The following is a 27718-nucleotide window of genomic DNA, read 5'->3' as shown; positions in this document are numbered from 1 at the left end:
TTCAGTTTCAACTCTGAGAGCTTATTTTTGCAATACGTTTGTTGCAACGATTGAAACATTTTATTTCCTGAAATTAAATCCTTATAGAGGTCTAGGAGTCATTCTAATGACCTGAAAAGCTCATGTAGACTTTTCTGGTGTACTGACAATTATTCTATTTAATCTGAAAGTGTTAGAAACACATTTTAGTTCACTGACCATTGGACTAATGCACTGAAAAAATCTGCTCAGATTTCCTGATTTTCTGACTCTCTGGGGTAAAACTTTGCAGAAATTTCAGCCTAAACTGTGCATTTACTACTACATCCTCAGTGAAAATAAATATTTGTAAATAATGCTAGCCTGTGACTAAGATGTTGTGAGTTCTAGAGTGAAGTCATTTGAACACACATACATTTGTTCCACTTCCACCATACATAGGATGTTATGTCTGTCTTTTCCCCAGATGGGTGATTGTTCTAAATCAACCATGAATGCACTTTTTCCCCAAGCTGAAAAGAACGAGCCAGAAAAACAACCAAGCCTCAGTCTATGCAACAACACCAACCATCTGTTTGGAGTGCAGAAGGAAGCGGGGATCAAAGCTTGCAGGCTTTTTCCACTGCAGATATACAGCCCTTACTCCCTGACTGGGCTTTATAGCTTGGGGAAACAAGCACCCAGCACCTATATGCCATGAGTTTCATCCTTTTGGATAGGGTCGATTGTGTCCACCAAACTCAACATGACTAAATTCACTGGCCAGCATCATGGCTAATGCTGTGTGCTTGCTCCATGCAGCCCTGGAACATGAGGAGAGTGCCAAAAGTAATTGTGCTCTTGCACAAAAGCATTCACTTTTTAGAAGTACCAAGGCTGTGCACATGCTGAAGGAAGGAGCATGCATACAGCATTAGTCAAGATGGTGGCCACTGTGCAGAGTGAAGAGTGTCTAGCCCAGGATTTTTCTGTCAGTCCCTTTATTATATAACCATTAATACTGACGCACATTACAAAGTTATTTAAAGAAAGACATACATATGTACACTTATCTATCATATGTACATATCTTGTTAGTCATCAAGAAAGATTATCTCCATAAGCATCATCTATAGATATAAGGCTCTGTAAAGTATATAGAAAAGAATGCTTTCTAGATATTTCAAGAAGCATTATCTTAAAGATGATAGGATTTACCTCTGATCTCTGCAAAGGAAGGAATATGATCATCCCACTAGCATTAGCAAAATCAGCCACCGGGTAACTGCTGCCATCAGAATCAATCTGAGTAATACTGTAATGTACAAAAACATAGTCCAGGGCTCCCCTGGTGCGCTCCACTACACAAGACACAGTGGAACCTTCATCAGACACCTGTAAGCAGATAACTATAATTAATCTTCAAAAGATTTGTTTTGAGATTTGGATGAAAACCTAACATATCACATTCAAGTTGTTCAGAATAATGTTAATTCCTTCAAGCAAATCAACCTATGATCATTGATGTTCAGAAAACCAAAACCTAAAAAGGAACTATCTCATTCATCAGCTATGCTTCCATATTCTGCTACTCCTGCTTAAATCTGTCTCCAAAGAGACTTTGCATAACGACCACAGTTTCCTTTTCTTATGCAACCTGGTAACCATTTCTTATTCCCCCCAACACTGCTCTTCTTTATTAAGTCCCATTCATCGTATAAAAGTCCTGCTTCATACTTTGGGTGGGTAACCTGAATGCTATCAATGAAACAGTTCATGTGGCAAGAATTCTATAAAACTGCTATAACATATGGCAGCAACCCATAACACCTATAAACAACATTGTGTAGAAAGTCTCTGTGCCAGTACCAGGGAGTTATTTAATTTATATACCACCTGACTCTAAAGGCTCTAGATGGTTCACAAAACCACCAAACCAGAAAAGCAAAATAAAACAAACTATTTAAAAACAGCAATTAATAAATTTAAACCTTTCAGAGATTACTAAAAGCCTGGCTGAAAAAAATGTGTCTAAAGGGCTCTTTTGAAGGCTGGCAAAGATGTTAAACCACAAATATCTATAGGGAGTGCATTCCATAGCCCAGGAGCAACTACGGAGAGGGCCCGCCCCCAAGTCACCACCAGATGAGCCAGCAGCATATGGAGACAGACCTCTTTTGATGAACTCAATATGTGATGGGGATCATGCAGAAGAAGGCACTCTGCCATGTAACCTGGCCCCAAGCCATTAAGGGCTTTAAAGGTAATCACCAGTACTTTGTATTTTGCCCAGAAACCTATTGGTAGCCAATGTAAATTGTTGTAAAACAGGCATAGTATGGTCTCTCCAAGACACCCCAGAGACCAATTTAGCCACTGCATTTTGAACCAACTGAAGTTTCTTAACTACATACAAAGGAAGCGCATAGAGCGCATTAGGGATGTGCAAAAAATTTCGGGCACAGAACGATCTGTGCCCGAAACGAACAATTTCGGGTGATTCGGGGCCGAACCGAATCACCCCCAATGTCCCCCGATATTTTTCGGGCACGAGCCGAATCACCCAAATTTCGGACCCGAAAAATTCGGGTGATTCGGTTCATGCTTGATTTTTGGCGATTTTTTAAAGTTTTAGTGACTTTGGGGCAGTTTGGGCACATAGCATGGGATCTGGGCAAAAGGAGTGGGGTGAGGTGGTAGTGCCTAATGGATGCAGGCTACCACCCCAATTTCAGGGGGATTGGGCAAAGGGCTGATTTTTGGTAAATTTCTGAAATTTTCATGTCTTTGGGGCAGATTGGGGCATATTGGGGCAGAAAGTGGGGCCTGGGGTAGAATAGTGGGGTGGGGTGGTAGTGCCTAATGGGTGGAGGCTACCACCCCAATTTCAGGGGGTTTGTACAAAGGGGTGATTTTTTGAGATTTTTTGAAGTTTTAGTGACTTTGGGGCAGTTTGGGGGCAGAAAGTGGATCTGCCCCAAAATAGTGGGGTGGGGTGGTAGTGCCTAATGGGTGGAGGCTACCACCCCAATTTCAGGGGGATTGGGCAGAGGGCTGACTTTTTGAGAATTTTTGAAGTTTGGGTGTCTTTGGGGCAGATTGGGGGCAGAAAGTGGATCTGCCCCAAAGGAGTGGGGTGGGCTGGTAGATAGTGCCTAATGGGTGGAGGCTACCACCCATCCCCAATTTAAGAGTGATTGGGCAGAGGGGTGAATTTTGGTGAATTTATTTGTATGAGGTTTGTCTTCATAAGGTGAAGTGTGCTAAATTGATTGCTTCCTCATATTATTCATAGCAAAGGAAAGTGTGAAAAAGTGAAAGTGGGGTCATGAGAGTTGTTTAATTGAAAAATATCTCATTTGCTATGATAGAATGAGAAGAATTCTCATTCTATCATAGCAAATGAGATATTTTTCAATTAAACAACTCTCATGACCCCACTTTCACTTTTTCACACTTTCCTTTGCTATGAATAATATGAGGAAGCAATCAATTTAGCACACTTCACCTTATGAAGACAAACCTCATACAAATAAATTCACCAAAATTCACCCCTCTGCCCAATCACTCTTAAATTGGGGATGGGTGGTAGCCTCCACCCATTAGGCACTATCTACCAGCCCACCCCACTCCTTTGGGGCAGATCCACTTTCTGCCCCCAATCTGCCCCAAAGACACCCAAACTTCAAAAATTCTCAAAAAGTCAGCCCTCTGCCCAATCCCCCTGAAATTGGGGTGGTAGCCTCCACCCATTAGGCACTACCACCCCACCCCACTATTTTGGGGCAGATCCACTTTCTGCCCCCAAACTGCCCCAAAGTCACTAAAACTCCAAAAATTCTCAAAAAATCACCCCTTTGCCTAAACCCCCTGAAATTGGGGTGGTAGCCTCCACCCATTAGGCACTACCACCCCACCCCACTATTCTGCCTCAGGCCCCACTTTCTGCCCCAATATGCCCCAATCTGCCCCAAAGACATGAAAATTTCAGAAATTTACCAAAAATCAGCCCTTTGCCCAATCCCCCTGAAATTGGGGTGGTAGCCTCCACCCATTAGGCACTACCACCCCACCCCACTCCTTTTGCCCAGATCCCATGCTATGCCCCCAAACTGCCCCAAAGTCACTAAAACTTTAAAAATTCACCAAAAATCAGCCCTTTGCCCAATCCCCCTGAAATTGGGGTGGTAGACTCTACCCATTGGGCACTACCACCCCACCCCAAAATTTTGCCCCTGGGCCCCTTTTTACCCCCCCGAATCGATTCAGATTCGGATTAAATCTGAATCCGAACCGAATCAAGGGTGATTCGGGTGACCCAGATTCGGGCACAAAACAGAACAGGGGTGATTCGGTTCGGGTCCAAGCCGAATCACCCGAAAACCCGAATTGCACACCCCTAGAGCGCATTGCAATAGTCAAGCCTAGAAGTCACCAGAAAGTGTACCACAGTTCTGAGATCACTTTCTTCAAGGAACGGAAAACAGCTGTCCTTTCAACTGAAGTTGACAGAAAGCACTCCTGGCCATAGGGTCTACTTGAAAAACTAGAGTGAGGCCTGGGTCCAGAAGTACCCCCAAGCTACGGAGACAGGATGAAGCCCTGAGGGACACCATACAATAACTCTCATTTCAGAGAGCAACTATCTCTGATCAACACCATCTGGAATCTACCTGAGAAATAGGAACAGAACCACTGCAAAGCCCCCAAACAATCTCAAATCCCCCAGATGATCCAGAAGGATACTAGTATCGAAAGCCACAGAAAGGACCAAGAGAACCAACAGAGTCACACTCCCTCTGTCCATTGCTTGGTAGAGATCATCCATCAGGCCGACCAAGGCTCTTTCCACCCCATAGCCAGCTCTAAAGCCAGTTTGAAATGGATCTAGATAATCAGTATCTTCCAAAACTTCCTGGAGTTGATCAGCCACCACCCTCTCAATTATCTTGCCCACCCAAGGGAGGTTAGAGACTGACCTATAATTATCCATCACTGAGGGCTCCAGGGCAGCCTTCTTATGCAAAGGTCTCACAATTGCTGTCTTCAAACATGGAGGCATCCCGCTCTCCCTCAGTAAGGCATTTATGAGGTCAACTAGGCCAGCTCTAACAACCTCCCTGCTAGATGTTATAAGCCATGTAGGGCATCGGTCCAAAGGACAAGTGGTAGACCGAACACTTCCAAAGGAGCTTGTCCACATCCACAGGAGTCACAAACTGAAACTGATCCATGCAAATTGAGCCAGAGGAGTTACCTCTACAATTGACCATGCCATATCTGTGGAGTCCAAGTTGGCTCGAATGTGAGAAATTTTATCCACAAAAAAAGTTGTTAAAAGCCTCACAGTGGGAAAATGAAAAATCCAGATCTAAGTTCAGAGAGGAGGGAACCTGAGTTAAACCCCTCACAACTCTGAACATCTCCGCTGGACATGAACTTGTGGACCCAATATGTGTAGAATAGAATCGCTTCTTCACTGCACATATTGCCACAGAATAAGCCCTCCAATGGGCTTTATGCCATATCTTATGGGAATCAAGTCGGGTCTTCCTCCACTTATGCTCTAGTCTTCTTCCTTGCCACTTCTGCTCTCATAGCTGTTCATTATACCATGGAACCAATTTTGAAGAAGAACGGAGAAGGAGCTTAGAGGTGATAGTGTCTACTGCCCTGGTAAGCTCCCTATTCCAGGTCTCCACCAGGTCATCAACAAAATCACTGGCAGAACCATCTCTAAAACCCTCCAAAGGGTTTTATAGGATCCAATGGCCTCCTTGGGCATACCATCCTGATAGGTCCTGCACCCTTGAAGAGGAGGGTTGTGGCCACGAAACCAACTTTATACAGATGGTGGTCCTTCCATGACAATGGAGATCCTTTAGGAGTCCACCCATGGAACACCACCCTGATCTGAACAAAAGACCAAATCAACAGTACTACCTGCAGTGTGTGTTGGCCCTGTGACCAATTGGGATAGGCCCATAGTTGTCATGGTCGCTATGAACTCCTGAGCTGCAGCAAGCAACTAGCTGCGTCAGCTCAGTTAGGGACTCCATTGGACAACAGGGTGCTCAGTACACCAATAGAATCCCCAATCCATCCTGAGTCCCCAGACCTAGATACACACACTCAATATGGTCCAATCTCTGAAAAGTATAAGCATGCATATGTATTCAGTACTTGGTTTGGGCCCCTTTTGCAGCAATTACTGCCTCAATGTGGCGTGGCATGGATGCTATCAGCCTGTGGCACTGATGAGGTGTTATGGAAGACCAGGATGCTTCATTAGCGGCCTTCAGCTCTTCTGCATTGTTTGGTCTCATGTCTCTCATCCTTCTCTTGGCAATGCCCCATAGATTCTCTATGGGGTCAGGTCAGGCGAGTTTGCTGGCCAATCAAGCACAGTACACTGTATACTTTTCAGAGGTCCGATATTGTTCTATTCTTCAATCCTTGTCTTCTTGGTTCCATGTAATATTCTAATTTTCTGGGATTGTGGATTTGGGGTTTTCATGAGCTGTACGCCATGATCATCACAATTATAACAAATTAAGGCTTGACTTATCTCGCTTTGCATGTAATGCGTCTGTCTCATATATCAGTTTCACCTTTTAATTTGCATTACTGAAATTAATGGACTTTTGCACGATATTCTAATTTTCCGAGTTTCACCTGTATATATAGCTATCTGTACATATATTTGTGTTTTTGTGCGAAAGACTATACATGTGTTCATTTTAAAAGTGAACCTGGGCATAGACCTCATCGGAGGCAGAGTACAGAAAATACATGTAGGGGAAGAATGGCAGTTCAGTCCACAAATAGCAAAACAAAACCAGTTTGGTGAGAAAGAAGAAAAGCAAGAGGTCTCGAGACAGTTCTTCAGTATAGAAGAACTACAAGGATTTATTTAAAGAAAAGGTTACAAACAAATGTGAAAAAGCCTGCAGCTTAATTTCAGCTGTAGCTCATGGATGAAGAGAGAGACTAAAACAAATAGTCATCTCTGGAGAGACAACAATGGAGACTAACACTGGAAGAAGCAAGAGGGGAAGAGTCCAGCACTTTTATCCATGACCCTAACCCCTCCCCCCAGTGGTCACTGCCAGGATCCTAACTCCAACACTCCTTCTCATCAGCTCGTGCTGCAGTCTATACGTTCACTCTCCTCCTTCTGTTTTAGAGAACCTGTCTCCATAGGTGTACTCATTTCTTTGGCCTCTGTAAGTCCCAAATACTCTAGTAAATTATTTATTTTCTGTTTTTGATTAAGCAAATAGCTTCCATCCTCTTCTTTCTCTATGTGTATCCCAAGATAGTGTGAGACAGGCACAAGTTCTTTTACTTCTATCTCACTATTCAGGTGCTTTATCATTTCAAGGCTGTCCTATTTTCATAACAAATTATCAGATCAACGCAAGTGAGTATATAGGTCCATCTGTTGTCTTTGAGCCTCAAGTACAGGCAAGGGTCATCCTTTCCTTGGGCAAATCCTTCACTGACTAGCAACTGGTTTAATTTGACATTCCAGGCTCCTGAAGCCTACTTTAGTCCATAAATACTTTTCTGCAGCTTTCACATCTATGTGATCCACTTGCATTTTCTTTGCTGCTGCAATGCTTAGGAGTGTCCTTACTGAGGTGTGTTTTACAATGGGTGCAAATGTCTCATCATAATCTTCCCCATAGATTTGTCAGAATCCCTTTGCCACCAGTCTCGCTTTGTATCACTGGACTGCATTTTGCTTAATTTTAAAAATCTACTTGCACCCCACAGTTTTTCTTCCCTCAGGTAGCTCTGTGTGTGTTCATGTGTAATTATGGGGCAATGATTACATTTTTTCTTTCGCAGCTTCCTTCCAGTTTTGTGCTTCAGTTGAAGGTCAGTCATCAATTTCTTTCCACATGCTTGGTTCTTGAAACCTTTCTCCCTCTACAATGTAAGAACGTTTCTTAGGAGAAACTCCTTTATTCTGTTGTGTGGAAGTCGCACCCTTTGTTCGTCATCAGCATCCTCTTTTGCTGAATCGCTACCAGGTGTAACACATGCAGTGGATCCTTCCTTTTGGTCATATTGCCTTGATTCTTTCTCCAACTGAAAATTGGGCTCTAAGTTTGGCAGTTCACTAGTGGCTGGTTTTTCATTTTCACTGAAATATGCTACATTGCATATTTTAATTGTTTCTGTGGCAAGATCTAAAATCCTATATCCTTTACATCCAATGGAATAGCCAACAAGTATTCCTTCCTCAGATCTACAGTTAAGTTTGGTCCTATGGCTTTTGGTATACAGGTGTATGCTTTAGATCCAAACACTCTTATATGACTCAAAGCGGGTTTGTTGCCATGCCATAACTCATGTGGTATTGTTCCTGTGGCCTTTGTTGGCAATCTGTTTTGCAGGGGAGTAGCAGTCATCACTGCCTCTCCCCAAAATTTAGTAACCAAACAAGCACCTACAAGCATGCATCTCATCATTTCCATAAGAGAATTGTTCTTTCTTTCTGCCACTCCATTTTCCACGGTGTATAAGGAACAGTCTTTTGGTGTTCAATGCCCTCCTCCTTTAGGAATCTTATGACATCATTCCCAGTGCATTCAACACCATTGTCAGTGAGGAGGATCTGTGGCTGTCTCCCAGACTTGTTGCTCACTCTTGAAACATATTATTTTAGTCTTTCTAGTACTTGTCCTTTTTTCACTTAACAGGTATGTATATCTCTATCTAGAATAGTCATCAATGAAAGTAAGAACATATTTATTAAGTCCTCTAGATGCTTAATTACAGACTGTAAGTCTGCATCCTCTTTGACTCCCAAGGCACGAGTTTCTATTTAACTCTCTAGGCTTTTCTCTTTATTTACTGGCTTCTGGGCCCATAACCCTTTGTAGGTTATAGAGAATGAAGAATGGCAGTTCAGTCCCCAAATAGAAAAGCAAAACCAGTTTGGTAAGAAAGCAGCAAAGCAAGAAGTCTTGAGACAGAGAGAAGGACCAAAACAAACAGTCTTCATTGGAGAGAAAATGAAGACTAACACTGGAAGAACAAAGAGGGGAGGAGTCCAGCAGCTTTATCCATGACCCTAAACTCTACCCCCAGTGGTCACAATGAGACATTGCAGCTGAGATCTGATGCTACCAGGGTCCTAGCTCCAACAGTACAATGTACTACTGTACAGGTACACTGAAAATAATGTGTGAAAAACTACATGTACATATTGATCTGTGCATGTAAACATTACACACAGATTGTACGTGCATTGAACATAATGCATGAATAAGATTATAGTGTCAGCTGTAATTCTGCACACAGCACATTGCTGACCATAAAGGATTCTGATAATGATAATAGTTAGCATCTGTATAGCACTTTGGAACATTCAAAGCCTTTTACATATGTTATCTGAGGAATCCTTAAACTCTATAAGGTAGTCGATATGTCGGCGATGCAATGCGCATATTAACACCATCCTCAGTTTAAGTAAAATTGTGCTCATTTATTTTGCTTAAACTGAGGATGGTGTGTCACACCGAAATGTCTTATGTTTTTATGTTTACCAACTTTTAGTTGCTCTTCTTCTTTCACAATAAAAATATCTTTTTGTTGAGAGTCTATAAGGTAGGTCATTATTATGGTCTCCAGGCTGAAGTTGGGGGACTGAGGCTGAGAGAACAGTAAGGCCACCTAGTGAATTCATGACTGAGGTGAAACAGAATAGAATGAATATTTACATACTGCTTTTCAACAAAAGTTCCCAAAGTGGTTGAAAGAACGAGAGCGATAAAATGGTGGGAGTGGAATCAGAGACTACTAGTCACTAGACAATGCCCATTCTCAGGTATTGCTAGGATCCATTGACTTTGTTATATTCCCTACCTCAGGAATACAAGCTCCTGTGAAACCAAACAGACCATTGGCATTATCACTCTTCTGAATTCTTAATGCTACAGTTGTATTTTCTTGTGAAATTCGTGCTCCCCCACGAACAGAAACAAGTTTAAGGATGAACAGCTCCTCTCCTTCTTCCTCTTTGTCATCTCTGGCAGAAACAATGAATGACTTATTGGTTTCTCCCTGTCGATATTCTAAGTAACCAGAGATGGGGTGCAAATCAGTCCTTGCTGGAGTAACATGAAGTTCATAGATCTCTTCCTTAGTCAATTTCTGTTCATAAAGTCTCACATCTTGCATCAGCCCTGTGTATCTATCGCTGCCATTCATGCCAGCACCCACTCTCATTATTCCTGGTCCTAAAAAAGAAACACTGTTGTAAATTACTTTTTCACATGCAAAACAATTTGTTTTTTTAAAGGGGGCTCAAATGAAATAACTGCCCTCTCCACATAACTAAGCCTTGAGCGTATTGTTACAGTAAAGGAAAATCAAATTTTATGACGACTGTTCAAGACACTTAGCACCAATAAAAACATCTCTAGAAGCCACCACTTCCTACAGTTCTTAGCATGTCTGTTTCTAGTATGCTAGATTTGTCTGTGCAGCTGTCCTCAGAGATATGGTAATAAAGAAGGGACATTCAATAATTGTTGCTGAATGTTCCCCAATAATTAAAGCAAATGTTGATTTTACACTCAAAATGTGCCCAATAATTCATTTGTAGACTTCCAAAGTGGACTAATTGAACCTGTGGGATCAAATCTCCTTCATTCCACACAGAGTAACGTGGGCGCAACTGCCCACACTGTGAGGACATCTAAAACAATGTCCGTGGTGTTGCACAAGAGAACTCTTGCGCTAATACATAAAACTGTGCGACTGCACTTCCATAGCACTACCACCACTGAGAATAATGGCCATAGCATTGCAGACATGTGCCAGAGTGGTCTTGCACACCACCACAGGTATCGTTTTGGATGCCCCAGCCGCGTGAGTGGTTAAGAACTGCCTGCTTTGCTCTGGGTGGAACGTCAGTAACTGTAAAAAGAGTATCAGATACATCCTACCATTGACCTGTATAACTACAAATTCATATTTTTTCCAAATATAAATGGATGTTATTGGATGTCTATCTGATACAAGGGGAAAAAATACTGAAAAAATCCAGCATTTGGAAACTGTTGCTCCTGAAAGGAATTTGAATCTTTCAAATTTCAAATACAGAGAAAAAGAGAAGGGTTAATACAGGTCATATTGCTTACCATCAGCAATTGCTTCTCCTTTGAGACTCTTAATACCTCCGGGCACTGGATTTCCATCAATGAAAAACTCAATTATGCCATCATCCACTGTAATCAAAAGATGGAGCCAAGTATTTTCCTCTAAGTATTTCATGACTGTGATCCTAGCCACATATGTTACATTACTTTGCAGCGGTGTGTAATAAAGCCTTACAGAAACATGAGATTCATTTGTGTGGATTTTCATTCCATAATAAAGTGTTCCATTACCATTGTCCTTTGCTATTATAAATCCATTGCTCTTGGCACTAGGAATCACCCATGCTGAAAATGTGAAGTTGGCAAGTGTCCTGTTCTTACTGATGTGGAACTCAGGCTCAATAATCCCAAATGCATCTTCTTTACCACTAAAATACAAAGCATCTGTTCCAGTGTGATGACGTCGCATGTGAGGCTGCAACTGCACTGAATGTGAAAACTTCCCAAGCAGTAAGCAGTCAATCATCAGGGGTAACCCATCTTTGAACGTGCTGGATACTATTTCCCAACCAATTCGGACATCTCCAAAAGTTCCCTGCTGTCTCCATATCGTAAAGTTGGTAATGTAGGACATGTCGTCTTCAGACAGAACATCTTCTGCTATCTCTCTGTCCTGGCTCTCCAGATCTAGGATGAAGACTCCAAATGGGTCATCATTAAATGGGATCGTCACTGTTACTGCAAGGTTGGTTTCAGCTAAGTGTCCACCAGGACCTGGAGATCCACCTAAAATATTTTAAAAACCAACCAAGAGTTAAGCAAACTTCTTATGACAGTAACTCATACACACTCTCTTATTGACTTCATTAGCTTTATGTACTAATACTGTCACATGTTTTTTTAAAAAAATGACAGGAAGTGCTGTGGCAACTAATAGACTCAGGGTCCACTGATGCCATCAGAAGAATTAAGTGATAACGTTTTCCCTGGAATGTCCCACTTCAGGGTGCAAGGCTGAATGTTCCCTCAGAAAAAGTTCCCCCTGCACAAAGATAGCATATTGAGGAGAAATTGTTAAGTTTCTGAGGTACTGTACAAAATTAGCAATCTTAGTTAAATATGTAAACAGAGGAGTTATCTATGGGGAAGAACTGTGGGGATAGAAATCATTCTGTTCCTGAGATAAAAGTTTTGGTATTTAGTAGGGCTGTGCAATATAGCAAGAATTTGATCCAGAGGCTGCCTCAGAGCTTCAGAGCCACCACTTCCCCAGTTCTGATAGATGTTTCAGGTGGCCAGTCCAATTTGCTGCGGTCTGATTTGGTAGAGTCAGAGTTCATATCATGGGGCGGGGCGGGGGGGACGTATGGTCTACATAGGAAGAAAAAGAGTTGGTTCCAAACTAAAAGGTAATTGGTATCGGGGTAAATAAACGGGGCAGCGTAAGCTAGGGTAATAAAATCAACACAACCTTCAAATTTAAATAAGAAAGCTAGACTGACTCCTTCTCCCTGACATGCCAATTTTCTATGTGCAATCAAACCTATAGCTCCCACTGCCCATGCAGCCTAAAGTGGTGCAATACAAAAAGAGCTTTACCACTTGAATCTGCTGATTTGATAGCTGGCTCTAAATGGCTTACTATGGAATGACCTTTCATAGGCAAAATTTTAAAAAGCAACAGTGAACATTTAAAAACAGTGGCTGAAATCCTGACTACTGCTGCGAGCTGAAAACACCAGCATGCACTGTGCACGGAACTGGTGGCAGGTGGCTCGAGGCTGGAGGAGGGATACATTTAAGGGTGAGGGAGGGTGCTCTTACCCCTCCTGTCACGTTTACCCCACTGGCGCTGTAGTTTAAAAGGGTCTGTGGGGGCGGACCGGAAGTGCCGGCTGCGCGTGCGTGCACCCAATGTGTGTGCAGAAGTGACCGGAAATGCTGGGTGTGCGTGACGTGCACACGCGTACCCAGCACTTCCAGTCACTACTGGTCAGACAAGGCTGCCGCCCCAACAGACCCTTTTAAACTGCAGCACCAGCAGGGGAAATGCGCCGGTGGGCAATGGGGTAAGAGCACCCTCCCCCACCCTTAAAGGTATCTCCTCTCCACTTTCAAACCGGCTCAAACACAGAACTGGTTTGACACTCCTACAATGGAGTGCCGGACGGTTCCAGTCACATCCCTAGAATGCACACTGTCCTAGATCTATGCTGTGTATGTCCTCGTAAAACACCCTCAGAGACATATTTCTAATCTGACGGAGCACTTACAGAGCGCCAGGCAGTATTTGTGCTCTGGCTACCCATGCTTCAGAAGCATGGGGACTCACACACTGGGATTTGGAGCATGCATACAATGTTAGTCAGGATATCAGCCACTGGATATTTTTCTTGAAAGAAAGTGGTTTACTTTTCTGCGAAGAACCCAACAACAACCCACATTGTTTCAATCATATTATAAATGCTACAGAAAGAGACAGGGTATTATTTTTAAACCATAACATTGGAATTCCTTGTCTGTACAGAATATGCAAATACATGGTCTTAATTTGCACACAGGCCTTCAGACCTTTTAAAAAAAACCTCTGAAAACTGTCCTGTTTTCCTGCTTTAGATTTGGGCAATTTCATTATACCTGAAGCATTCACCAGCTTTAGCTTGTAAAACTCATTGAATTCAGGAATTTTATCAGCAATGGCATGGAGAGTTATAGGCTTTGACCTTTCACCATCAATGAACCACACAGCCCCAGAGACTTCATAGAATTCTTCTCCCGGGTTCAAAGCAGAATCATTCTCTAACAGCTGCCAGGCCAAGGAAACATTGCCAAAGTAGCCTCTGTGCCTCAGAATCCTATGCAACAGATTAGACACAATGAGAGCTTTTCCTAGGGCATACAGGAGTAAGAGCAAGAACAACAGAGGTGTAATACAAGCATATTTCATAATTCTCCACATAATCAATATCTGCAATGGCTAACATCCAGACTAACCCTGCACTAAAGCAAACATAATGCGCTAGCTAGTTCCATTTAGTTGAGAGCTTGAATTCCAGACCTAGTGTTGCACCAGTTCTTGTGCAATCTGTGGAGCACCTCCTGCTGCAAAACCTCTTCATAAATGTTGCAGAGGATATGCAAAATCATTATCCTTGAACAAGGAACTGAGATGGCAAGAGATTGCACAACTTTGAGCTTAGCTACACAACCATCTTGTGTATGTGCATCTATGTTTGTTGAACTAGTGCAGCATAGTTTGGATGTCAGCTGCTATCTTTTTAAGGAGAAGGGAGAGAAAACCCAGAAATTTATTTGCATTTTTTGCCCCATCCCAAGACTTCTTCAACTGTGCGAGGCAAAGAGGGTACCTCCCCTTTGCAGCTGCTACAGAAGTCTTGTGTAATTAGGTATAAAACGCATCATAAAGATCCTGGCTGGAATCCAAAAAGCTACTTTAGGCCAGCCCAAGAGTCAGCTGGTGGTTATTCAGTAAATAATTTTTGAATGTGGTTCCCTGAGCAACAGAGCACCCTCTCCACACAGACATACATACGTTGCTTTTACAACCATTTGCAATTTCAGAAGTCCTTCATGGAAAAATGTTGTTCAAGGCTAAAGCAGCAGTGGGTACCCAGAAGCAGAGAAGTAGTTGAATGGATGTTGGGAACCTGGTTCTTATCTATTACTAGGAATAATATACAATCTAAGAGGCTGCTTAAGACATTAAGGTCAGGGGCATAACTATAATAGGGAAAGGGGAGACAGTTGTCTGGGGGCCCACTGCCTTCAGCCCCCACCCAGAGGCAAGTCACATGACTGACCCCCACACACCTGCGCACCCACCTGGGCTTCCTTCAGTTATATTCATCCTCTGAAATTGATGTGAGTGTTAAGACCTGGAGCTACCAGAACAGCATGTCTTTCTCTAGTACCATTAAATGACTTGCATCGTCCACAATTTACAAAACCTTTTAAAAATAATTTAGGATGATGTTCTGTTGTGGCACATAGGGGTGTGTGTGTGTGTGTGTGTGTATATGCTTTTTGTTACCACTATTCAGCCTCATTTAAGATTTCTTTACTTCATAAGCTGAGCTTCAGTTAGATTTTAAAATCTTGTCTCTGGGCCCACTCCAACCTTGCTACGCCCCTGATTAAGGTGTTCTGATGCCATCTGCAATACAGGTCACCAACCAACCATTCAAAACAATTTAGTTACATTCTAAATACAGTAAAAGACAGAACAAACAACAGCAGCAACAATCTGAAAAGCAGGTGAAATCCTCTTAGCTATTTTGAGTAAAGACCGAAGTCATTACAGGAGGTTCACTAACTCATTTTTATGGCCCACGAATCCAATAGTTAGAGAGTGTCAAGGGATTATACACTGCCTGCTGAGATAAGTGGCACCATGACAAGGGGCATCAGCCAAGAAAAAATAACTTCTTCAACCCTGCTGGTCTTGGATGTACCCATGAATGAGCACTAATAATAGGTTTATATTTAAAGCCTGTAGAAAGTTTCTTTCAAGCTAAAGAGGATTTTTCCATTCAGTACCTAAGATTAACACAAATATTCATAGGAGAAGATAAACATCAAATGCTTTTTATAGCAAATAATTGTTTGGGTTTAATTTTCATAACAATCTGCATATTAGCAAGGATTTCCATTCATCATGGCTAGAGAGACATCCTAAGAGGTCACCTTTTGGTTAATAGCATGATTTCCATCCCCACTCATTTTCTTTATTATTGAACCTTATTATTGCTTGTTTACTCAGGTGTCACAGTAGTAGTCATGCATATAATATTAAGTTTTTAGCAGTAGTTTCACCTCCAGTTCATATACAGCCTGTGCAATTTGCACAGGGATTCCCTCTATTCAGCACATTTATTCTGATAAACAATCTTTCATAACCAGTATTTCTAATAAATCCTTTTCTACACAGCAGTGCATGTTTTTATGCAGGCTCACTCTCATAAATGTCAATATGATCAGTCAGGGGACCTTCTCATTCTGTGGCAATGGGAGTACAGACCTAAAGGTTGGTCTTGTGTCTAAAAAGATAAACACGGGAGGTAATTGTTTATGTAGCTACTTCCATATATGCCAAGGGTCCTGCTGTAGCTTCACATACCAAAGTCTGTCTCAAAGTATTTAGATATGTTTCACTGTGGAATAGTCCTAGTTGCTTAAGAACTTCCTTGAGAAGCTGTCAAACTGAAAAGATTGCAGGAACGTTTCAGCCAACATTCTTACTGGAAATGAAAAGGGGTATTTTGGGTGAACGTTACTTACAAAAAAGTATTAGTCTTGCCTTCTTCCACTGCTTTGCTATGAGGTTCCATTGAGAAAATGCCATTTGGGTCATCATTGGCTTCAATTATTACTGTTGCCATCCCAGATCCATAAACTACTGTGTCCCCTAGTGAGAAACAAATGTTTTTGTTTAAATATAATGATAAAAGTGAATAGAATCATATCAGCAGGGAGAGTCCAAGCTTTTTTCTCACCCATATTTTAATGTTTTCCAAAAATGAAGATTGTTATTATATAATAATTGGCTCAGACAAACGTCAACCTGTGTGCAATTGGGGAGGGAGATTACATGACTGCCTACCTGACGTACCTGTCCTACGACTGGGGCTGCCAGACATCTGTGTGGTTATAATGTTTGCATAGGGTCGATGCACACCATCTTATTTATTTATTATTTCTCTGTGTAAACAGCCCTGAACCATTTGTGGAAGGGCAGTATAGAAATTTAATCATCATCATCATCATTATCATCAGATGGGTTCTTCTTGTTGCTGCTAATCAAACAATATTACAGCCGGCCACAAATACATAGATTCAGACATAACGAAAGTTTCATAAGAGTATAAAAAGATGCTTTGACATGAAGAAGCATGGCAATACTCTAATGAGCCAGCGTGGTGTAGTGGTTAGAGTGCTGGACTAGCACCAGGGAGACCCGAGTTCAAATCCCCATTCAGCCATGAAACTAGCTGGGTGACTCTGGGCCAGTCACTTCTCTCTCAGCCTAACCTACTTCACAGGATTGTTGTGAAAGAGAAACTCAAGTATGTAGTACACCGCTCTGGGTTCCTTGGAGGAAGAGCGGGATAGAAATGTAATAATGATGATGATGATCACCAGCTCTCTAAAATACCGATCATTATGTGAGCAAAAACAACATCAGAAAAGCAACAGCAGCTTAGGAGATCAAATAATAATTAGAACCTGTGGAGTTGAAGAGAATGATGTAAAAAGTCTCATCTGTCTCGGGGATATCATCATCGCTGATAAACACAGATATATTTTGTTCTCTTATCCCAGTACCAAACAAAAGCACTCCACTCTTTTCAGTAAAAATGAAATCTCCCTCTTCGGCAATGGCTCCTCCGTTAACAGCAGCATACAAAACCAAAGAAGAATAATCATAAGAGCCATTCCTTATGACTACAAAATTAGCCATGCCACCTTCTTCAACCTTCACAACAACAGGATCTGAAAAATATATTATATACATATTAATAAAGGCATCAGATCCTTGAGCTTCCTGTGCAGAATTTGTCCTCTGGTAGAAAGAAAATCTGCTAAAAGGTGAAAACAATTCCTTATTATATTACTGGAAAGCATCTATTTCATCCTTACAGAGGAAATAGTGGAAGACATGGACAAAATCTCTAGGCAAAACAACAATAAATGTGTATTTATACTCCAATTTAAAAAAATGTTCAAAGCACTTTACAATAAAATAATCACAATATAAATACAGTATCAAGTGATACTGGAAGAGAAGTTGGTATGATAAACCTGATTATCATATTTACATTCTTTTGGAAAACACCATCTGTCTCTCAGTATTACATATTTAAATATAAGCTACAGAAAAGATCTCTCACCTGCAAAATAAATGGGATCATCGTTTTTTATAATCTGCAATACTGCAGTGGTTATATTTCCCATTATAGCACCTCCTGTAGCATTAAAAAGATTAATGGTGAATAGCTCCATTTCTTCAGGTACCTGAACATAAACAAACAAACAAATAAAATGTATATTGCTTCCTAAATGTGATAGAATTAAAACAGAGCTCACAGCCACCAATGCTTTCAAATCATGATGGATATCCCCCAAATCATGAGGATTTTAACATAATCAGAGTAACAAGCTTTCAGAGTAATAAAATCCAGATTTTTCTTATTTATCTTTCCAATGCCATTATGATATACTGCAACCACTGTAGGTACAACATGTACCTACACTCTCCCACTGAACACTCTCCCACTGAAATCAATAGGACTTGAAAATGCTTAACTTCGGCTGGATTTTGCCCACTTTACTGATCTCCCTAAAACTCAAAAGATGATAATTTCATGTATTTATAGAAAGAAAGCTGAGCATCTCAACCTCCCAGAGTGTGTGTGTGTGTGTGTGTGTGTGTGTGTGTGTGAGAGAGAGAGAGAGAGAGAGAGAGAGAGATAGACATAGAGTTGCTTAATATGTGACATGTACACTGCACCCTATACAAGGATATGTATTTTCAGCTGTTACATCCACATTGTTACAAACAAGCTGAGCTATGCTACTCAGACATGTGTGACTATAGTTTAATCGTTACCACAGTCTTTATTTTACATATATTAAAATATTTGGTTGATTCACCCCTGTTTTTAGCCTGAGAAATAATCAGTGATTAACAATCAGAAGGATCATCACAATTGTCTTCAAGCTTTCACATTCTACTTCTAGGTTTGGAAATTAGTTCACTGTTCAACAATCAGTTTACACTACTATGTTCTAATCATTCATTCTAAGATGTCAAGTTTACTATAGACTCCAATGTCAACTAAGATTGATTGATTGATTGATTAAGTGCCGTCAAATCATTGTCGACTCTTAACAACCACATAGATAGATTGTCTCCAGGATGATCTGTCCAACTTCGCCTTTAAGGTCTTTCAGTGGTGCATTCATTGCTGTTGTAATCAATTCCATTCACCTTGCTGCTGGTCATGCTCTTCTTCTCTTTCCTTCAACCTTCCCCAGCATTATAGACTTCTCAAGGGAGTTGGGTCTTCACATAATGTGTCCTAAGTATGATAGTTTGAGCCTGGTCATTTGTGCCTCAAGTGAAAATTCTGATTTGTTCTGTGATCCGTTTGTTTGTTTTCCTGGCTGTCCATGGTATCTTCAAAGGTCTTCTCCAGCAGGAAAGTTCAAAAGCATCAATGCTTTTTCTATCTTGCTTCTTCAAAGTCCAGCTTTCACATCCATAGAGTGTCCAAAAACCATTATCCGAACAATTCTAATCTTTGTAGGTGTAGACACGTCACAGCATCTAAATATCCTTTCCAAGGCCTTCATTGCAACCCTACCAAGTGCAACTAAAATATTGGGCATTTTTTACTCTATTCCAGGTAAAGCTAAGAAACAAGCTAAGAATATTCTTTGCCCAGATGCTTCATTTTATATATCCTAATCCTATAGGGCTGGTTCCCATGTACAGTATGTCCATCAGTTGATTACTCAACACTTGATAACTCACAACTAAATGTGTGAACTGACTCCACTGGAAATGGGAAAAAGGGATGTGAGGAAATACAAATGTTCTGGCTAAGATGTTTCATCTCTGATGGCTTACTTATCAACATGTGATACTGCAATCAATACATGATGCTGCACTCAATGAGTATCGGACACACATGTGAATCAGTTCATATGTTGTGCTGGCGAGTTGGTGTCAACTCCTGGTGTCCATAGAGCCATGTGGTTTTCTTTGGTAGAACACAGGAGGGGTTTACCATTACCCTCTCCCACACAGTCTGAGATGATGCCTTTCAGCATCTGCCTATATCACTGCTGCCCAGTATAAGTATTTACCATAGTTTGGGAAGCATACCAGCGGGGATTCGAACTGGCAACCTCTTGCTCACCAGGTAAGATACTTCCCCACTGTACCATTAGGTGGCTCAAATTAGTTCATAGTCCACCCTTATACATCATGTACACCAGGGTTATACTTTGGTCCTCCAGCTGTTTTTGGACTACCATCATTCTCAGACACAATGGCCAACAGTAATGGGACTATGGAAGTTGTAGTGCAACATCTGCAGTTTTGTAGCCCTGCTGCACACTCATAATGCAAACCAGTTCATTTTACAGTCATTATTTTACTCAGGAAGAGAGAACAACCAAGTGGCTTCTTCAGTTTTTTATAATTTATAATTTTTCATTTTAATTTGAATCTAATAATTGTGGTTTTTAATCTGACTTTTTAAAAATTTAGTTAATTTTGTTACTTCTATTGTATCTGTGTCTATCTTATTGTTGCAAGCCGCCCCAAGCAGTAGTACACTGGTTGAGCAGGGTATAAATATTTTAAATAAATAATAAATAATACCTAGCAAGACTGATTCCAGACGAAATGGGGAAAAGGGGCACAAACTGACCATGAGCAAATGAAAAAAAATCCAGCCAGTTTTAGTTCATCAGAGATCCTAAGTGATTCCAGATTGTTACATTGTCGCTCTATCAAACAATATTCTACATACGATATGCTAATATGCTTGCTTCCCTGCTCTGAGTGATATACAGGCACCCCCTGAGTTACAAACACCACACTTAAAAACATCTATATTTACAAACAAAGCTCCGTAACATTATTACATGAAGTCCTCAACTTACAAATGCCAGTCTGCACATACAAACAAGTCATCACTCTTGGGAACTGTTTTCCAAGTTACAAACATCTGACTTACAAAAGAAATTCCTTTGTAAGTTGGGGACTTCCTGCATATCATAAATGATATCTGCCATTGTTCTTGATATTCTGGTCCGGACCCTTCAAATCAGACAGCCAGAGCTAAAATTAAATATTGTAACCGGCCCAAAGAATATTTACCAACTCTGTACTTTCAAAATTCATATTAGAGAACTTTCTACAGATGCTATATCTTGAGATGCTATTCTCAATGCAATCCGACAACCTTCCTCATTTATAAATGTACTAGCCTACCCGCACAGAGCATCTGTGCGCTCTCTGGGGCCGGCTGCTCCCTGCTGCCCCACTCTCTCTTGCCCTCCCTTCCCCTCCCTCCTGCCCCACACTCTCTTGCCCTCCCTCCCCCTCCCTCCTGACCCACTCTCTTGTCCTCCTGCCCCCTCCCCTCCCTCCTGCCCCACACATTCTTGCCCTCCGTCCTGCCTCACACTTTCTTGCCCTCTCTCCCCCTCCACTCTCTCTTGCCTTCCCTCCCCCTTCCTCCTGCCCCACTCTCTCTTGCCCTCCCTCCTGCCCCCTCTCTTGCCCTCCCTCCCCTTCCCTCCTGCCCCACACTCTCTTGCCCTCCATCCCCCTGCCCCGTCCCTCCTGCTCTCCTCTCCCTTGCCCCCTCCCACCCCACACTCTCTCACCCTCCCTCCCCCTCCCCTCTCTCTTGTCCTCCCTCCCCTTCTGTTCCTCTCCTCCCCCCCCCAATTGCACTGTGCATCTTACCTCAGTGGGTGGCGAACAGGGAAACTTCTCCCAAGGGGCGAAGTCCCATCGCCCGTTTCCCTCCCACCCCGGCCTCCAACGGGAGCCAGGGCTTGGTGCCGTCGCCTGTTTGCTACTCACCCCTCTCTCCCGTGCCTCCTCTGGCCATCCTTCTGCCTCCCACTCCCACTCCCCGCAGCCAGGCCAGGCTGGGCCAGCACCGCCTCCTTGTCTCCTTGCCTGGGACAGCCTGACCTGGCCTGGCTGTCCTGCCGCCTCCTGGCGGCCAGCCAATCCCACCTCCTCAGGCCGTTTTGTGGCCCGCCGCTACCGCCCGCTGCCATTTTTCTTGCCCGCATCTCTCGCCTTTTGGTGGCAGAACTCTTGCAACCTGTCACAAGAGTTCCGCCGCCAAATCCTGGGCACATATGCCCGCTAAGCGAATTAAATATATAGATGTTCCCCACAAATGAAACATGACTTGTGTGAAATTTTTTTACCTCATCAGGCAATGAATAAATGGTGATATTTTTTGAAAATTCCTCGTTTTCAAAGAAAATTGTTCCTTGCTCTGGGTAGATGTCTTTTGTAGAAACCGGGTGAATTACCCAAGACACAGTCACATTGCCAAAGGTTCCTTGGTTTCTTATAATTTTGAACACTGCTTTGAAACACAAGCATACAGATTGGTAAATGCATAGATTCACGTGATTAATATTAGAGACAAAATAGAGAAAATGTATAGAGAAAATATAAAGGGAAAATCACCTGACAAACGTGAAATCAACTATACAAATGACATAAAAGCAAAAACTGATACTGGAATACAATTAAATTTTAAAAAATTTCCAATACTATTGTAACTGCATGTAGAAAATGCAGAAAAAGAAGAAGCTAGAAACACTGGAAAAAAATTTCAGATGATCATCCTGTAAGAATTATTTGCCAAGAGCTTTTCAGACGGCGACTTTACAGTGACTTTACTTTGGGAGGGTGAGTATATGTTCACATATTGGCCAGATTTATCCTGAAGTCCATGAAATATTTCAGAGAGCACTTCACACATGATTCGGGTTTTTCCCTCCGTATTGGAACCTAACCCAATTTATGCCGAGGGTAAAAAAATTCCTCTTTTTGCACCAGAGAATCCATTATAACTCGCAGTACAGCCTCACGGTAAACCTACGGGAAAGCCTGCTGTCTGAAAAGCCTCCTGGATCACCATATCCCCTCCTACTCCTTGTCAGAAATATGGTGACAGGATGCTGGAATACATGATGAATTAGTGCACAATATTGGTACATTGAAACAATGTTCACATAGATGTTACCATAAGGAGATTACCCAGAAATCATCATATGGTTGAAAAATGATTGTGACAAAGAACATAATGTTTTACCAGTGAATTATGCGCATCTAACATCTGATTGTCACCATCACTTTCCAGCTATAAACAACTTCTGGCAGTTCTGGGTAGTCTTCTTGTTGTAGGTATCTATGTGAAAACTTTTTCTGTTGAATAACGTTATACAGTAATTTATGTGTACATTTATTTTTTATGTATTTATCAAATTTGCACACTGCCCCAAACTTTCATCTCTGGGCGGTTAACAACAGCATAAAACAAGTTAAAAACATATACAAAAAACTTAAAACACTTTCACAATTTAAAAATAAACCAGAGATTAAAACCTAAAAAAATTTAGGAGGCTGAGAAAGCTTGGGCGAAAAGATAGGTTTTCAGGTGTTTTTTGAAAATTGCCATTTTCAAAAATCTGGTGGCACGTCACCACCCTGTCACTACATGTCTCACAAGTAGTAGCAGGAGAAATGTGATCTAGGCAAATGGTGATCTAGGCAGGAGAAATGGTGATCTAGGGAGATAATCCACAAGATCACTTTCAAGGTTTGTTTGTTTTTTAAGCTGCACAGATCAGCTTGTTGGCTGCCATTGGTCAGCTATTCTCTGATATCACAGAATATCTAGATAAATGCTAAAAGGAAGACCTTAGAATCTGAATTCCAAAGTCCTTGAGCACATTTCTTAAATTTAACTACTCCACCTTTGCCTGAATATGGGCTTCCGAAAGGTGGTGTAAATTGATTTAGCAGTTCTGGAGCCTATAGACGATAGCAACTTGTTATTTATGTGTGTGATGATATATGTCAGTGTTGTTTCTGAGCACCATGCATTTATTTACAGGATATTCTTCGATCATTTGGCAAGCCCAAAAAGGAGTGTACCCCCCGCTTTGTTTGGAGCAGAGAACCAAAGGCTCCTACTTTTGTGGTATTGGGGGCCTCTGAAGCAGGGCTTGTCCCATATCATGAAAGTAATTTCAGAAGCAGGAGAAAATTAATAACACACTGCAGCTCTACACAGTGATGTAGCGAGGGAAGAATGGCCCATGTTCTGAACATGGGTGACCCTCCCACTCATGGCACATGCTCAGTGCACCCCCACTCAGTGCACCCCCCACTCCCTCCACTAAGAGGTGGCTACAAAGCTCCCTGCTCTCCCAGGCCAAGGCTCCTGCAGTGCCAGCTACCTGCAGCTGCTGCCAGCCACCTCTTTCCGGGCTCAGTCATTGGAAGAAGGATGAACACAGCCCAGACAGTGCAGCTGACGGAGGTGGTGACTGTTCACTTGGCTGCTTTCATCCTCTTTCAATCAGCCAGGTGCCCAGTTTATGGATGAAAGCAGCCAGGTGAGCAGCCTGAGGTGGTTGGTTGTGGCAGAGGCATCAGCTGCTCACCATCCTCCTTCAATCAGCTGGGCGTGAGCCAGCCAGGTGGCTGGCTGAGGCTAAGGCAGATGGTGGTGGCAGCAGTGGGAGTCCCAGCCTTTGCGGCTCCTCCCAGAGAATCAACAGCTCCCCAATGAAGGGTTCGATGGATTCTTTGAACCTGTCGGCACTATTACAGCTCTGCCCGGCTCTACCTTATGACAGCTTCACCTACCCTGAAACTGGAGTACTGGCATGAGGAGGAGCCACAGGAGCCAGGGTCCTCCACTGTGGCCCGGGTTTTATATCTTACCTTCACAACTTGGAAAGGAGCTGTGCTGTAGCCATTCTTATGCCAGTAATTAACACAAGAGGCCCTGAGAGAGAGCATAATTCAACTAACTTAAGAAATGGGGAAAGTGTTAATGTTTGAGATAACTTAAGCAATAAGGAATTACCAGCATAGATGTCTCCCCCTTTGCTTTCATTTATAGTTATTGTCAGTCCATCTTCAACAAACTGGATTATTCCATGAGGATCGTCATTCTTCAGAATGGTTATGTTTACTCTTGTGGCATTTCCCAGCTTACTTGGCAGCTCACCGTGGCTAGTTAGTACCACTGAGTAAAATTCATCCAACTAAAACAGGGAAACTGTATCAGAATATGAACTGGGAACACTCATAAATATAAATACTATACTATAAATATACTAGTATTACTAATTTTATATCAATGAACCAATGCAAAATAAACATTCATAAACAGATTAGTGATAGGTATTGTATAATTAATAATAAGATGTGCCAAACAAACTTTAGCTTAATAAAAACTCAATTCTTATTATTTCACATAAGATAATTTTATAATATATTAATTTAATACAAACCAGAATTTTTTTAAAAAATTACATTGCTTACCAAGGGTGCAGATTTCCCCTGTAAGCATTTGAGGTGCTCATTGCACTGAAGCCCCCCACTATCAAACCTAATAACCCATATCTCCCCACTCCCCTTCAAAATCAGGACATATTTTTCAATCCCTAATGTAAAGGAAAATAATCGATTTTAAAATATGATGCTGTGCTGGCATTAGTCAGAGACACTTACTCTCTCACGGCTAAATATAGAGAGAATCATCACCTTAAAAGGTGCCTCTTTGCTCAGTTATCAGAAGTGCCTCAACATAGGGAGTTTGGGCTACTAAATATCAGAAATCCATTCATTCATGACATGTTTCTATCATCCTTTCCCCAAGGAGCTCAAGCTGTCACGCATGGTTCTTCCTAATTTCATTCTCATAACAATCCTGCAAGCTAGGTTAGGCCAGAACACCCAGAGAGTGACTGGCCCAACGCCAACCAGTGAGCTTTGTGGCTGAAATGAGGATTTGAACCTTTGGCTGCATGAACAAATAATGGAAAACTGCAGTTAAATGGGGCAGAAGTTCAAATTCATGAATGTCCAAATGTGTACAACCATGGTTGCATGGCAAAAGCAACCTGAGGTTTGCTTCACCAAACTCCATTTTGAACCTTCGATTTGTAATGGGTTTTGTTGCCCCAACCTGAGGTTTTTTGGTGGCAGCATTACTTCCAAACGCGGAAACTGCCATAACTGCAGTTTCGTGCAGTTTCTCGAACCGTAATCATAGAGACGGCAATGCAGACCCACCTGGGATCACACCCACTCCATGTCTGCGGCACTTCTCACTGGCCGCCTCTCTGAGCACTTGCCCAGCCCATCTCCAATCCAGCAAAGCAACTGCCTGGCAACAGACACACTGCCATGTTCCATCCCAAGCTTGTCAGAATGTCATGTGGGAGAGTCACACTGGGACATGCCCTCTTCCCACTCTGTCTCTTGTCCCCTTGGCAATCAGGAGATAAAGGGGACAGGATGGCAAAATGGGCCCTACATGCTTTCCTCTCCGAAAATGAAATGACAAAGATGTTTGTCCACAAGCACATGCACTCAATGTGGCAACATAAGCAGGGCAACCCCATGAGAGCACTGGGATGGCAACATTTTGCAGAGTGGTGATACTCAGGGTCAGATTTAAATGTCCATCGCAGCCAGGAATTCTTAAATGGCTGTGCTCTATTTTTTGCACAATGATGTTAGGGGCTCCTTCAAGGACCCAGCCCCTTTCCCTTGGGAGAATGTGTGCAGTCCCTAGGCTTACTCATGAGAACGGGCGGGCAGGAACTGCCACTAGTGAAAGGAGCGATTAGATCCATGGCATTAGATCTGCATACATTGCAATGCCATTCCAAACCTGGGAAATTTGAATGCAAGTTAAGATTCCCCAGTCTGCCCACCCAGATACGCCCAGATACATGGAACAAAATCTATTTTGGGTGCATGAAAGGCTTCCCTGCAGAGGAGGAAGTCACTGTGCAAAAGTTCTATCATTAACCAGAAAGAACGGGGCCACACACAGATGGGGCCCCCTTCTTTTGGTTAGCTCCACTCCAGAACGCGCAGTCTGAGGGAAGACCAAAGGTTGGCAAGCTTAAGGTCCTCCTCAACAGACTGGCCCTCTCATGAGTGCTAGTCCCCTGTCAGAAAGCTGCCAGGGGGAAACGAGTGTGGTTTGGTCTCCATGGACTGCTTTGCTGGAGTGAGCCATCGCAAAAGCATCCTTGACCACAACTGGCAAGACCCAAGGATCCTTTGCCTTCTGCCATATATATCTCCCCTCCCAGGAAGTCATCATGTTCTCTTCCTTTTCCTGAGTAACAGAAAAATAGTGTACCCGATGATCCCCCCACCCCTGCCAGAAACTGTGCTTGTTCAAGACAGTTTTGTTTCAGGGCTCTTGCAAGGGCAGCGGTTCCTCTGCAGTGATTTAAATTTCCTTTTCCTGCTGAGGGCGGGTGTTCCACTTCGAAAAGGCACAATCACGCTCAGCATACCTTTTTAAGATCATAGCCAATGGCTGCTGCCCTGGCGACATGCTAACACCTTGACCACAGTCTGGCAACATGAGCACTACGGAGCCTGCTGGAAGGACCAGGAAGAAGGAGGAGGGGCTTCCCTGCCCTGAAAACGGAGGTTGCCATACTGTGTTGGATGAATGTCTGCGATGCAATTCAAGTTTGAAAAATTAACTGCCTGTTTGGCTACCTCCGCTTTCACACTATTTGCAAATGGGGCCTTTGTCTTCTCAGCCTGACACTCTATTCATTATGCATTGATTCTCATCTAAGTTATGAGCAAGTAACCTCCGCTTTACCTCTGGAATCCCATCCATCCTTGTTAGCAATGTAACTTTAATTTCCTTTTCCCCAGGTTTAAACTCCAGTATTCCTGTGATCCCATAGAACTCATTGCTGTCTCGTGGTTCTACCGTGTAGTGTAGAAACTGCTTGATAAGGGCTCCTCTGAAGCGAACGATGTGGAGTTCAACCGACTCTCCTTCCTTTAAAACAAT

General features: G+C 42.4%; 1 protein-coding gene across 19 annotated transcripts in view; it reads right to left on the bottom strand.

Moving 5' to 3' along the window:
• Nucleotides 1-27718, bottom strand: part of ADGRV1 (adhesion G protein-coupled receptor V1) — a 457213-nt gene that overhangs the window by 379497 nt on the left and 49998 nt on the right. For 17 of the 19 annotated variants that reach the window (XR_008315167.1, XR_008315166.1, XR_008315164.1 and 14 more), the window contains 10 exons: nt 27521-27706; nt 24743-24923; nt 22059-22222; nt 17984-18107; nt 17319-17585; nt 16374-16500; nt 13713-13930; nt 11118-11861; nt 9838-10211; nt 1177-1353 (listed from right to left, as the gene is read on the bottom strand). Coding sequence is in view for 13 of the 19 variants with exons in the window: in XM_053290676.1 (XP_053146651.1) it covers nt 1177-1353; nt 9838-10211; nt 11118-11861; nt 13713-13930; nt 16374-16500; nt 17319-17585; nt 17984-18107; nt 22059-22222; nt 24743-24923; nt 27521-27706 (2562 nt within the window). In the remaining 6 variants the exon portion in view is untranslated. Of the gene's footprint in view, nt 1-1176; nt 1354-9837; nt 10212-11117; nt 11862-13712; nt 13931-16373; nt 16501-17318; nt 17586-17983; nt 18108-22058; nt 22223-24742; nt 24924-27520; nt 27707-27718 lie in introns of those variants that run through there. The other 2 variants (XM_053290665.1, XM_053290677.1) reach the window with 2 other exon arrangements.

The sequence above is a fragment of the Hemicordylus capensis genome, chromosome 2 (assembly GCF_027244095.1).
Source record: "Hemicordylus capensis ecotype Gifberg chromosome 2, rHemCap1.1.pri, whole genome shotgun sequence".
In the NCBI taxonomy this organism is placed as follows: Eukaryota; Metazoa; Chordata; class Lepidosauria; order Squamata; family Cordylidae; genus Hemicordylus; species Hemicordylus capensis.
The sequence above is the reverse complement of the archived record's forward strand: the minus strand, read 5'-3'. Positions and strand labels throughout refer to the sequence as shown.